Below are 15,000 nucleotides of genomic sequence, written 5' to 3'. Positions count from 1 at the left end.
TATTAGTACTAATAATATTGTAGGTTAATTTAGAAATAATATATATTATATATAATAATATAGATTATATAGATTATATAGAATAATATAGATTATATATAATAATCTAGATTATATAGAATAATATAGATTATAGAGATTATATAGAATAATATAGAATTATATAGATTATATAGAATAATATAGATTATATAAAATAATATAGATTATATAGAATAATATAGAATTATATAGATTATATAGAATAATATAGATTATAGAGATTATATAGAATAATAGAGGTTATATAGAATAATAGAGGTTATATAGAATAATATAGATTATATAGAATAATAGAGGTTATATAGAATAATAGAGGTTATATAGAATAATATAGATTATATAGAATAATAGAGGTTATATAGAATAATAGAGGTTATATAGATTATATAGAATAATATAGATTATAGAGATTATATAGAATAATATAGATTATATAGAATAATATAGATTATAGAGATTATATAGAATAATATAGATTATATAGAATAATATAGAGTATAGAGATTATATAGATTATATAGAATAATATAGATTATAGAGATTATATAGAATAATATAGATTATATAGAATAATATAGATTATATAGAATAATATAGATTATAGAGATTATATAGAATAATAGAGATTATATAGAATAATATAGATTATAGAGATTATATAGAATAATATAGATTATATAGAATAATATAGAATTATATAGATTATATAGAATAATATAGATTATAGAGATTATGTAGAATAATATAGATTATATAGAATAATATAGATTATGTAGAATAATATAGATTATGTAGAATAATATAGATTATATAGAATAATATAGATTATGTAGAATAATATAGATTATATAGAATAATATAGATTATAGAGATTATATAGAATAGAGATTATATAGAATAATATAGATTATGTAGAATAATATAGATTATATAGAATAATATAGATTATAGAGATTATATAGAATAATAGAGATTATATAGAATAATATAGATTATATAGAATAATATAGAATTATATAGATTATATAGAATAATATAGATTATAGAGATTATATAGAATAATAGAGATTATATAGAATAATAGAGATTATATAGAATAATATAGATTATATAGAATAATATAGATTATAGAGATTATATAGAATAATAGAGATTATATAGAATAATAGAGATTATAGAGATTATATAGAATAATATAGATTATAGAGATTATATAAAATAATATAGATTATGTAGAATAATATAGATTATAGACATTATATAGAATAATATAGATTATATAGAATAATATAGATTATATAGAATAATATAGATTATAGAGATTATATAGAATAATATAGATTATATAGAATAATATAGATTATAGAGATTATATAGAATAATATAGATTATAGAGATTATATAGAATAATAGAGATTATATAGAATAATATAGATTATAGAGATTATATAGAATAATATAGATTATGTAGAATAATATAGATTATAGACATTATATAGAATAATAGAGATTATATAGAATAATATAGATTATATAGAATAATATAGAATTATATAGATTATATAGAATAATATAGATTATAGAGATTATATAGAATAATAGAGATTATATAGAATAATATAGATTATATAGAATAATAGAGATTATATAGAATAATAGAGATTATATAGAATAATATAGATTATATAGAATTATAGAGATTATATAGAATAATATAGATTATAGAGATTATATAGAATAATAGAGATTATATAGAATAATAGAGATTATAGAGATTATATAGAATAATATAGATTATGTAGAATAATATAGATTATAGACATTATATAGAATAATATAGATTATATAGAATAATATAGATTATATAGAATAATATAGATTATATAGAATAATATAGATTATAGAGATTATATAGAATAATATAGATTATATAGAATAATATAGATTATAGAGATTATATAGAATAATATAGATTATATAGAATAATATAGATTATAGAGATTATATAGAATAATATAGATTATATAGAATAATATAGATTATAGAGATTATATAGAATAATATAGATTATAGACATTATATAGAATAATATAGATTATATAGAATAATATAGATTATATAGAATAATAGAGATTATATAGAATAATAGAGATTATATAGAATAATATAGATTATATAGAATTATAGAGATTATATAGAATAATATAGATTATAGAGATTATATAGAATAATAGAGATTATATAGAATAATAGAGATTATAGAGATTATATAGAATAATATAGATTATGTAGAATAATATAGATTATAGACATTATATAGAATAATATAGATTATATAGAATAATATAGATTATATAGAATAATATAGATTATATAGAATAATATAGATTATAGAGATTATATAGAATAATATAGATTATATAGAATAATATAGATTATAGAGATTATATAGAATAATATAGATTATATAGAATAATATAGATTATAGAGATTATATAGAATAATATAGATTATATAGAATAATATAGATTATAGAGATTATATAGAATAATATAGATTATAGACATTATATAGAATAATATAGATTATATAGAATAATATAGATTATAGAGATTATATAGAATAATATAGATTATATAGAATAATATAGATTATATAGAATAATATAGATTATAGAGATTATATAGAATAATATAGATTATATAGAATAATATAGATTATATAGAATAATATAGATTATAGAGATTATATAGAATAATATAGATTATAGAGATTATATAGAATAATATAGATTATGTAGAATAATATAGATTATAGACATTATATAGAATAAAGAGCTGGATACACAGATCCGCCTGGAATTTAAACTCGGTACCTGAACGCCTTATGGTGTGTCTCCCAGCGGCCCATGAAGGCAGCACGGTGTGTTCTGAGTGCTGACTGGCTGAGGGTGCGGGTTAGGGTTGCCATGGTAACGTGTCTTAAGGAGGATCTGATCAATCACAGCGTCAACATGCTAACAAGCTAACATGCTAGCCGGGAGGATTTACCGGATATATATATTTATAAATATAGATTTATGTACCGGAGAACTGAACACCGGAAACAGGAGAAACGATTCTGCTGTGAACGAAGTAGAGCCGCAGGGCCGCCGGGACACTGAGGAGAAACTTTGACCAACTTCTAAACAGCTAGCTGCTAGCTCCGCTGCTAACGGCTAACAGCTAGCTGCCTGCTAGCAGCAGATCAGCAGATCAAGATCAGCATGGACTCAGTGAAACACTCCCCGATCCTCAGCGCTCTGTTCGGCCTCAGCGAGGAGACAGAGCCGCTGAGAGCCGCTCCCATCATCACAGGTACTGTTACAGGTACTGGTACAAAGACTATCACAGGTACTGTTACAGGTACTAGTACAAAGACTATCACAGGTACTGTTACAGGTACTGGTACAAAGACTATCACAGGTACTGTTACAGGTACTAGTACAAAGACTATCACAGGTACTGTTACAGGTACTGGTACAAAGACTATCACAGGTACTGTTACAGGTACTAGTACAAAGATCATCACAGGTACTGTTACAGGTACTGGTACAAAGACTCACAGGTACTGTTACAGGTACTAGTACAAAGACTATCACAGGTACTGTTACAGGTACTAGTACAAAGATCATCACAGGTACTGTTACAGGTACTGGTACAAAGACTCACAGGTACTGTTACAGGTACTGGTACAAAGACTATCACAGGTACTGTTACAGGTACTGGTACAAAGATCATCACAGGTACTGTTACAGGTACTGGTACAAAGACTATCACAGGTACTGTTACAGGTACTAGTACAAAGATCATCACAGGTACTGTTACAGGTACTGGTACAAAGACTATCACAGGTACTGTTACAGGTACTGGTACAAAGACTATCACAGGTACTGTTACAGGTACTGGTACAAAGACTATCACAGGTACTGTTACAGGTACTGGTACAAAGACTATCACAGGTACTGTTACAGGTACTAGTACAAAGACTATGACAGGTACTGTTACAGGTACTAGTACAAAGACTATCACAGGTACTGTTACAGGTACTAGTACAAAGATCATCACAGGTACTGTTACAGGTACTAGTACAAAGACTATCACAGGTACTGTTACAGGTACTAGTACAAAGATCATCACAGGTACTGTTACAGGTACTAGTACAAAGACTATGACAGGTACTAGTACTTTAATACTGCGATCATCACAGGTACTAGTACTTTAATACTGCGATCATCACAGGTACTAGTACTTTAATACTAGTACAAAGACTATGACAGGTACTAGTACTTTAATACTAGTACTTTAATACTGCGATCATCACAGGTACTAGTACTTTAATACTAGTACTTTAATACTGCGATCATCACAGGTACTAGTACTTTAATACTAGTGCTTTAATACTGCGATCATTACAGGTACTATTACAGGTACTAGTACTTTAATACTAGTACTTTAATACTGCGATCATCACAGGTACTAGTACTTTAATACTAGTACTTTAATACTGCGATCATTACAGGTACTATTACAGGTACTAGTACTTTAATACTAGTACCTTTAATACTGCGTTCATTACAGGTACTAGTACTCTGTTTATTAGAGGTACTAGTACTTTAATACTGCGTTCATTAGAGGGTTCAGGTTAGAGAGCAGTGGGGGTTAACTGATGACTGATAACTGATAACTTGTTGTTTGTTCTGAGAGGAGGAGTTGACAGGGAGAGTAGTGAAGGGGAGGGGAGAAGGTATTCAGGTATAAATACTGTAATACTCTGTTTATTAGAGGTACAAGTACTCTGTTTACTTAAAGGTACAAGTACTGTAATACTCTGTTTATTAGAGGTACAAATATACAGTTTATTAAAGTTACAAATACTGTTAAACTCAGTTTATTAATGTACAAAAATACTCAAACTCAGTTTATTAGAGGTACAAATACACTGTTTAGGTACAAATACTTCAACACTCAGTTTATTAGAGGTACAAATACACTGTTTAGGTACAAATACTTCAACACTCAGTTTATTAGAGGTACAAATACACAGTCTATTAGAGGTATAGATACTCAGTTTATTTAAAATCAAATCAATCCACTTCCTGATTTAATATTATTAGAACAATATTGTGAATATCAGTTAGTTCAATAAATCTGTTGAGAATAATTCATAATAATAATTCATAATAATAATGATTAATAATCCATCAGTAGTATTTCTACAGTAGTAGGATTATCTCTCATATTTATACATGATATCTGATTATTGTTTCTGCCTCACAGTTGTTCTAACTGATCCAGGGTCTAACCCCCGGTCCTGGGTCAGGGTCTAACCCCCGGTCCAGGGTCAGGGTCTAACCCCCGGTCCTGGTTCAGGGTCTAACCCCCGGTCCTGGTTCAGGGTCTAACCCTCGGTCCTGGGTCAGGGTCTAACCCCCGGTCCAGGGGTCAGGGTCTAACCCCCGGTCCTGGTTCAGGGTCTAACACCCGGTCAGGGGTCAGGGTCTAACCCCCGGTCCGGGGTCCGTGGTCTAACCTCTGTGTCTGTGGTCCATGGTCTAACCTCTGTGTGTGTGTCCGTGGTCTAACCTCTGTGTGTGTGTCCGTGGTCTAACCTCTGTGTGTGTGTCCGTGGTCTAACCTCTGTGTGTGTGTCCGTGGTCTAACCTCTGTGTGTGTGTCTGTGGTCCGTGGTCTAACCTCTGTGTGTGTGTCCGTGGTCTAACCTCTGTGTCTGTGGTCCGTGGTCTAACCTCTGTGTGTGTGTCTGTGGTCCGTGGTCTAACCTCTGTGTGTGTGGTCTGTGGTCTAACCTCTGTGTCTGTGGTCCGTGGTCTAACCTCTGTGTGTGTGGTCCGTGGTCTAACCTCTGTGTGTGTGGTCCGTGGTCTAACCTCTGTGTCTGTGGTCCAACCTCTGTGTCTGTGGTCTGTGGTCTAACCTCTGTGTCTGTGTCTGTGGTCTAACCTCCGTGTCTGTGGTCTGTGGTCTAACCTCTGTGTCTGTGGTCTGTGGTCTAACCTCCGTGTCTGTGGTCTGTGGTCCGTGGTCTAACCTCTGTGTGTGTGTCCGTGGTCTAACCTCTGTGTCTGTGGTCTGTGGTCTAACCTCTGTGTCTGTGGTCTGTGGTCCAACCTCTGTGTCTGTGTCTGTGGTCTAACCTCCGTGTCTGTGGTCTGTGGTCTAACCTCTGTGTCTGTGGTCTGTGGTCCGTGGTCTAACCTCTGTGTGTGTGTCCGTGGTCTAACCTCTGTGTCTGTGGTCTGTGGTCCGTGGTCTAACCTCTGTGTCTGTGGTCTGTGGTCTAACCTCTGTGTCTGTGGTCTGTGGTCCGTGGTCTAACCTCTGTGTGTGTGTCCGTGGTCTAACCTCTGTGTCTGTGGTCTGTGGTCCAACCTCTGTGTCTGTGGTCTGTGGTCTAACCTCCGTGTCTGTGGTCTGTGGTCTAACCTCTGTGTCTGTGGTCTGTGGTCCAACCTCTGTGTCTGTGGTCTGTGGTCTAACCTCTGTGTCTGTGGTCTGTGGTCTAACCTCCGTGTCTGTGGTCTGTGGTCTAACCTCTGTGTCTGTGGTCTGTGGTCTAACCTCTGTGTCTGTGTCTGTGGTCTAACCTCTGTGTCTGTGTCTGTGGTCTAACCTCTGTGTGTGTGTCCGTGGTCTAACCTCTGTGTCTGTGGTCTGTGGTCCGTGGTCTAACCTCTGTGTCTGTGGTCTGTGGTCTAACCTCTATGTCTGTGTCTGTGGTCTAACCTCTGTGTCTGTGTCTGTGGTCTAACCTCTGTGTGTGTGTCCGTGGTCTAACCTCTGTGTCTGTGGTCTGTGGTCTGTGGTCCGTGGTCTAACCTCTGTGTGTGTGTCCGTGGTCTAACCTCTGTGTCTGTGGTCTGTGGTCCGTGGTCTAACCTCTGTGTGTGTGGTCCGTGGTCTAACCTCTGTGTCTGTGTCTGTGGTCTAACCTCTGTGTCTGTGTCTGTGGTCTAACCTCTGTGTGTGTGTCCGTGGTCTAACCTCTGTGGCTGTGGTCTGTGGTCTGTGGTCCGTGGTCTAACCTCTGTGTGTGTGTCCGTGGTCTAACCTCTGTGTCTGTGGTCTGTGGTCTGTGGTCCGTGGTCTAACCTCTGTGTGTGTGTCCGTGGTCTAACCTCTGTGTCTGTGGTCTGTGGTCTGTGGTCCGTGGTCTAACCTCTGTGTGTGTGTCCGTGGTCTAACCTCTGTGTCTGTGGTCTGTGGTCCGTGGTCTAACCTCTGTGTGTGTGTCCGTGGTCTAACCTCTGTGTCTGTGGTCTGTGGTCCGTGGTCTAACCTCTGTGTGTGTGGTCCGTGGTCTAACCTCTGTGTATCTGTGTGTCTCTAACAGAGCGTCTGTACTTCGCCACGCTGCGCAGTAAACCCAAGAGTACGGCCAACACTCACTACTTCTGCACCGACGACGAGTTCCTCTACGAAAAGTAAGTTGAGCTCATTAAAACTGTGATGTCATCAATAATAGATAATCAATACGTGGACTACTGGACAGTAATGGAACGTTGATATACTTTATATACAGCCTGAATAGTACTACTGATTGTTATTAGATGATTAAAGTCCAGCTGAGAGGTGGTCAGAGACGCTCGTCCTCCTGTTCTGATTACACACGGTGGTGAATACTCTATTCTGATTGGTCCATCACGCCCATCTACCGTCTGTTATTTCTTTATAACAGACCGTTGCTGCGTATAACAGACCGTTGCTGCGTATAGCAGACCGTTGCTGCGTATAGCAGACCGTTGCTGCGTAAAGCAGACCGTTGCTACGTATAACAGACCGTTGCTGCGTAAAGCAGACCGTTGCTGCGTAAAGCAGACCGTTGCTGCGTATAGCAGACCGTTGCTGCGTAAAGCAGACCGTTGCTGCGTATAGCAGACCGTTGCTGCGTAAAGCAGACCGTTGCTACGTATAACAGACCGTTGCTGCGTAAAGCAGACCGTTGCTGCGTATAGCAGACCGTTGCTGCGTAAAGCAGACCGTTGCTGCGTAAAGCAGACCGTTGCTACGTATAACAGACCGTTGCTGCATAAAGCAGACCGTTGCTGCGTAAAGCAGACCGTTGCTGCGTATAGCAGACCGTTGCTGCGTAAAGCAGACCGTTGCTGCGTAAAGCAGACCGTTGCTACGTATAACAGACCGTTGCTGCGTAAAGCAGACCGTTGCTGCGTAAAGCAGACCGTTGCTACGTATAGCAGACCGTTGCTGCGTAAAGCAGACCGTTGCTGCGTATAACAGACCGTTGCTGCGTAAAGCAGACCGTTGCTGCGTAAAGCAGACCGTTGCTACGTATAACAGACCGTTGCTGCGTAAAGCAGACCGTTGCTACGTATAACAGACCGTTGCTAAGTATAACAGACCGTTGCTAAGTATAACAGACCGTTGCTACGTATAACAGACCGTTGCTAAGTATAACAGACCGTTGCTAAGTATAACAGACCGTTGCTACGTATAACAGACCGTTGCTAAGTATAACAGACCATTGCTACGTATAACAGACCGTTGCTAAGTATAACAGACCGTTGCTATGTATAACAGACCGTTGCTATGTATAACAGACCATTGCTACGTATAACAGACCGTTGCTACGTATAGCAGACCGTTGCTACGTATAGCAGACCGTTGCTACGTATAACAGACCGTTGCTACGTATAACAGACCGTTGCTACGTATAGCAGACCGTTGCTACGTATAACAGACCTAAGCTACGTATAACAGACCGTTGCTACGTATAGCAGACCGTTGCTACGTATAGCAGACCGTTGCTACGTATAACAGACCGTTGCTACGTATAACAGACCGTTGCTACGTATAGCAGACCGTTGCTACGTATAACAGACCTAAGCTACGTATAACAGACCGTTGCTACATATAACAGACCGTTGCTACGTATAACAGACCGTTGCTACGTATAACAGACCGTTGCTACGTATAACAGACCGTTGCTACGTATAACAGACCGTTGCTACGTATAACAGACCGTTGCTACGTATAACAGACCGTTGCTATGTGCCATGTCGTCGTTGTCGTTGTGGACATCAACGTTGTGTGTATTGTGTGTATTGTGGTGTGTAGTCAGTGTCCCAGTGTCTAACTGTGTGTGTGTGTGTGTGTCAGTTTCTATGCAGACTTCGGTCCTCTCAACGTCTCCATGTTGTATCGTTACTGCTGCAAACTCAACAAGAAGCTGAAGGTGAGTCTGAAGCTCTGCTGACGCTCCCACAGCAGGAATGTCCACAATGTCCACAATGCAACGGGACATCACGCTCAGCCTGTCACACCCATCACAGCTCAGTCTCTGTCTCACAGCTCAGTCTCTCTGTCTCACAGCTCAGTCTCTCTGTCTCACAGCTCAGTATCTGTCTCACAGCTCAGTATCTGTCTCACAGCTCAGTCTCTCTGTCTCACAGCTCAGTATCTGTCTCACAGCTCAGTCTCTCTGTCTCACAGCTCAGTCTCTCTGTCTCACAGCTCAGTCTCTGTCTCACAGCTCAGTATCTGTCTCACAGCTCAGTCTCTCTGTCTCACAGCTCAGTATCTGTCTCACAGCTCAGTCTCTCTGTCTCACAGCTCAGTATCTGTCTTACAGCTCAGTCTCTCTGTCTTACAGCTCAGTATCTGTCTTACAGCTCAGTCTCTCTGTCTCACAGCTCAGTATCTGTCTTACAGCTCAGTCTCTCTGTCTTACAGCTCAGTCTCTCTGTCTTACAGCTCAGTATCTGTCTCACAGCTCAGTATCTGTCTCACAGCTCAGTATCTGTCTCACAGCTCAGTCTCTCTGTCTCACAGCTCAGTATCTGTCTTACAGCTCAGTATCTGTCTCACAGCTCAGTCTCTCTGTCTCACAGCTCAGTATCTGTCTTACAGCTCAGTCTCTGTCTCACAGCTCAGTATCTGTCTTACAGCTCAGTATCTGTCTTACAGCTCAGTATCTGTCTCACAGCTCAGTATCTGTCTTACAGCTCAGTCTCTCTGTCTCACAGCTCAGTATCTGTCTCACAGCTCAGTCTCTCTGTCTCACAGCTCAGTATCTGTCTTACAGCTCAGTATCTGTCTCACAGCTCAGTCTCTCTGTCTCACAGCTCAGTATCTGTCTCACAGCTCAGTCTCTCTGTCTCACAGCTCAGTATCTGTCTTACAGCTCAGTATCTGTCTCACAGCTCAGTCTCTCTGTCTTACAGCTCAGTCTCTCTGTCTTACAGCTCAGTATCTGTCTCACAGCTCAGTCTCTCTGTCTCACAGCTCAGTATCTGTCTTACAGCTCAGTATCTGTCTCACAGCTCAGTCTCTCTGTCTCACAGCTCAGTATCTGTCTCACAGCTCAGTCTCTCTGTCTTACAGCTCAGTATCTGTCTTACAGCTCAGTATCTGTCTCACAGCTCAGTCTCTCTGTCTCACAGCTCAGTATCTGTCTCACAGCTCAGTATCTGTCTTACAGCTCAGTATCTGTCTCACAGCTCAGTATCTGTCTTACAGCTCAGTATCTGTCTCACAGCTCAGTATCTGTCTTACAGCTCAGTATCTGTCTCACAGCTCAGTCTCTCTGTCTCACAGCTCAGTATCTGTCTCACAGCTCAGTATCTGTCTCACAGCTCAGTCTCTCTGTCTCACAGCTCAGTATCTGTCTCACAGCTCAGTCTCTCTGTCTCACAGCTCAGTATCTGTCTCACAGCTCAGTCTCTCTGTCTCACAGCTCAGTATCTGTCTCACAGCTCAGTATCTGTCTTACAGCTCAGTATCTGTCTTACAGCTCAGTATCTGTCTCACAGCTCAGTATCTGTCTTACAGCTCAGTATCTGTCTTACAGCTCAGTATCTGTCTCACAGCTCAGTATCTGTCTTACAGCTCAGTATCTGTCTCACAGCTCAGTATCTGTCTCACAGCTCAGTATCTGTCTTACAGCTCAGTATCTGTCTCACAGCTCAGTATCTGTCTTACAGCTCAGTCTCTCTGTCTCACAGCTCAGTATCTGTCTCACAGCTCAGTATCTGTCTTACAGCTCAGTATCTGTCTCACAGCTCAGTATCTGTCTTACAGCTCAGTATCTGTCTCACAGCTCAGTCTCTCTGTCTCACAGCTCAGTCTCTGTAGTTATTGATTTATTTATTTTGATGTATATTGTAAGTAAGGACTGTAATAGATTACTACTGCTACACTGTAAAAGATTGAGGACTAAAGCCAGACGTGATGTGAGGAGTGTTTTACTTTGAAAGGGTTCCTTCCTGTCACATGGTGCTGGTGGTAGTGTTTTACTTTGAAAGGGTTCCTTCCTGTCACATGGTGCTGGTGATGAGGGTTGATTGGTTCTCTGAGACATTCAGCAGCTGCTTGTTGTTCTCTCACTCTCTGTTTAATGGTTTATTCTATTTATAGATGTATTATTAAATCTACAGATATGAAAGGATTCCTGATCAATGTTATTGATTAGTATTGTGACTGATGGTCATGTGACGTCTCTTCTTCTTCTTCAGTCGTTCACTCTGACCAGGAAGAGGATCGTCCACTACACCAGCTTCGACCAGAGGAAGAGGTCCAACGCCGCCGTGCTGATCGGAGGCTACGCCGTGAGTCATCTGCACGCAGGGAGAGTAGATCACACATGGTGATGACTTCCTGTTCCCCTTCACAATAAGAGTCCTTCAGTCTCCCAGTAATCAGATCCTCCTCCTCTGACCCGTTCTGACCCGTTCCCTGAGGAACCGGAGCCCGCCGCTCTGATTGGTGTTAGCCTTCAGCTAACGCCGTGACCTCATCATCACGGCGGCGGTTTAACTTTACTCAGACGTTCTAACGTCAGTGAAGAACCTGCTGATGGTCATGGATGGTCAGCCCCGCCAAAATAAAACATCCTGCTGCTCCATCTGGTCTTGAAAACGAGCAACTTGCTTCATCTGTACACTGGAACCAGCTGTTAGCCTAGCTTAGCGTAAAGACTGGTAGCCTAGCTTAGCATAAAGACTGGTAGCCTAGCTTAGCATAAAGACTCAGTGTTTACCTGTGTGTCTCTGTCAGGTGATCTACTTGAAGAAAACTCCAGAAGAAGCTTACAGAGCTCTGATCTCTGGTTCCAATGCCTCCTACCTGCCCTTCAGGTGAGTACAGTAGTACTGTAGTACAGTAGTACAGTACAGTAGTACAGTACAGTAGTACTACAGTAGTACTGTAGTATTGATAGTAACATTAACCACTAATAACTCTGTTTCTCTGCAGGGACGCTTCCTTTGGGAATTGCACCTTCAACCTCACGGTGCTCGACTGTCTGCAGGGCATCAAGAAGGTGAGTTCTGATTGGCCGGGTGGAAGCTGACATCATCAACACTCAAAGGGCTCACTCACCTGAGTGTCACCTGTATGATGTCACGCTGTGTTTCAGGCTCTGCAGCACGGCTTCTTCGACTTTGAGACCTTCGACGTGGACGAATACGAACACTACGAGGTAAAAACCCTCACCTTAATAGACCTGTAGTACCTGTACTACCTGTACTACCTGTAACACCTGTAGTACCTGTAACGCCTGCACTACCTGTAACACCTGTAGTACCTGTACTACCTGTAACACCTGTACTACCTGTAACACCTGTAGTACCTGTAACACCTGTAGTACCTGTAACACCTGTTACACCTGTAGTACCTGTAACAACGTAACACCTGTAGTACCTGTACTACCTGTAACACCTGTAGCACCTGTAGTACCTGTAACAACTGTAACACCTGTAGTACCTGTAACAACTGTAACACCTGTACTACCTGTAACACCTGTAACACCTGTAGTACCTGTACTACCTGTAACACCTGTAACACCTGTAGTACCTGTACTACTTGTACGAACACTACAAGGTAAAAACCCTCACCTTAATACACTGGTAATACTGACAACTGTAACACATGTAGTACCTGTACTACCTGTAACACTATAACACTGTACTACCTGTACCCTAACACCTGAACTAATGTTTACGACATCTGAACTAATGTTTACGACATCTGAACTAATGTTTCCAACACCCGAACTAATGTTTACGACATCTAAACTAATGTTTCCAACACCCGAACTAATGTTTATGACATCTGAACTACTGTTTACGACACCCGAACTAATGTTTACAACACCCGAACTGATGTTTACAACACCCGAACTAATGTTTACAACACCCGAACTGATGTTTACAACACCCGAACTAATGTTTACAACACCCGAACTGATGTTTACAACACCTGAACTAATGTTTATGACATCTGAACTACTGTTTACGACACCCGAACTAATGTTTACAACACCCGAACTGATGTTTACAACACCCGAACTAATGTTTATGACATCTGAACTACTGTTTACGACACCCGAACTAATGTTTACAACACCCGAACTGATGTTTACAACACCCGAACTAATGTTTACAACACCCGAACTAATGTTTCCAACACCCGAACTAATGTTTATGACATCTGAACTACTGTTTACGACACCCGAACTAATGTTTACAACACCCGAACTGATGTTTACAACACCCGAACTAATGTTTACAACACCCGAACTGATGTTTACGACACCCGAACTAATGTTTACAACACCCGAACTGATGTTTACAACATCTGAACTAATGTTTACAACACCTGAACTGATGTTTACAACACCCGAACTGATGTTTACAACACCCGAACTGATGTTTACAACACCCGAACTAATGTTTACAACACCCGAACTAATGTTTACAACACCCGAACTAATGTTTACAACACCCGAACTAATGTTTACAACACCCGAACTAATGTTTACAACACCCAAACTGATGTTTACAACATCTGAACTAATGTTTACAACACCTGAACTAATGTTTACAACATCTGAACTAATGTTTACAACATCTGAACTAATGTTTACAACACCTGAACTGATGTTTACAACACCCGAACTAATGTTTACAACACCTGAACTGATGTTTACTGATGTTGATCCCGTCATTGAACCGGTCTTCTGTAGACGTTCTCTACTGTGTTTCTGGGACTTGAACCTGGTCTGTGTGATTTCAGCGGGTGGAGAACGGAGATCTGAACTGGATCGTCCCGGGGAAGTTTCTGGCCTTCAGCGGTCCTCATCCTAAAACTAAGATAGAGAACGGTGAGTTACCACAGAGACACTACCTTAAGCTGTAAACAGGTGGGTCAGAGGAGGAGGAGGAGGATGATGATGATGATGATGATGATGATGATAATAATAATAATAATTGTTATTATTATTATTATTATTTGTATTAATAGTATGTATTGTTTTAGGGTTGATGTTTATCAACGTGGAAACTGAATACTTGAGACAGATAATTGTCTCTGAGTTTGTTTTCATTCATCAAAAGTAAAAAAGTCAAAGTTCAGACAGGTGAGGACCTGTCAGACGTCGGGTACAGGTGAGCACCTGTCAGACGTCGGGTACAGGTGAGGACCTGTCAGACGTCGGGTACAGGTGAGGACCTGTCAGACGTCGGGTACAGGTGAGCACCTGTCAGACGTCGGGTACAGGTGAGCACCTGTCAGACGTCGGGTACAGGTGAGCACCTGTCAGACGTCGGGTACAGGTGAGCACCTGTCAGACGTCTGGTACAGGTGAGCACCTGTCAGACGTCGGGTACAGGTGAGCACCTGTCAGACGTCGGGTACAGGTGAGCACCTGTCAGACGTCGGGTACAGGTGAGAACCTGTCAGACGTCGGGTACAGGTGAGCACCTGTCGGATACCATGTGCCCTCATTTTAAATGTAAATCCAGACTGAAGGTTGTTGTTGTGGTTGTTGTTGTTGTGGTTGTTGTGGTTGTTGTTATGGTTGTTGTGGTTGTTGTTGTGGTGGTTGTTGTTATGGTTGTTGTGGTTTTTGTTTTGGTTGTTGTTGTGGTGGTGGTTGTTGTTG

The 15,000-nt window shown here is 39.7% G+C and overlaps 1 protein-coding gene across 3 annotated transcripts in view; it reads left to right on the top strand.

Moving 5' to 3' along the window:
- Window positions 1-2,982: 2,982 nt before the first annotated feature.
- Window positions 2,983-15,000, top strand: part of cdc14ab (cell division cycle 14Ab) — a 30,621-nt gene continuing 18,603 nt past the window's right edge. Inside the window, exons 1-8 of one of the 3 annotated variants that reach the window (XM_074634379.1) lie at window positions 2,983-3,398; window positions 7,435-7,525; window positions 9,219-9,294; window positions 11,573-11,665; window positions 12,114-12,193; window positions 12,312-12,378; window positions 12,475-12,537; window positions 14,133-14,220. In XM_074634379.1, the coding sequence (XP_074490480.1) occupies window positions 3,308-3,398; window positions 7,435-7,525; window positions 9,219-9,294; window positions 11,573-11,665; window positions 12,114-12,193; window positions 12,312-12,378; window positions 12,475-12,537; window positions 14,133-14,220 (649 nt within the window). In that variant the 5' untranslated portion in view covers window positions 2,983-3,307. The remainder of the gene's footprint in view (window positions 3,399-7,434; window positions 7,526-9,218; window positions 9,295-11,572; window positions 11,666-12,113; window positions 12,194-12,311; window positions 12,379-12,474; window positions 12,538-14,132; window positions 14,221-15,000) is intronic. The other 2 variants (XM_074634378.1, XM_074634380.1) reach the window with 2 other exon arrangements.

This window comes from Sebastes fasciatus, chromosome 5, assembly GCF_043250625.1.
Source record: "Sebastes fasciatus isolate fSebFas1 chromosome 5, fSebFas1.pri, whole genome shotgun sequence".
NCBI lineage: Eukaryota > Metazoa > Chordata > Actinopteri > Perciformes > Sebastidae > Sebastes > Sebastes fasciatus.
The sequence above is the reverse complement of the archived record's forward strand: the minus strand, read 5'-3'. Positions and strand labels throughout refer to the sequence as shown.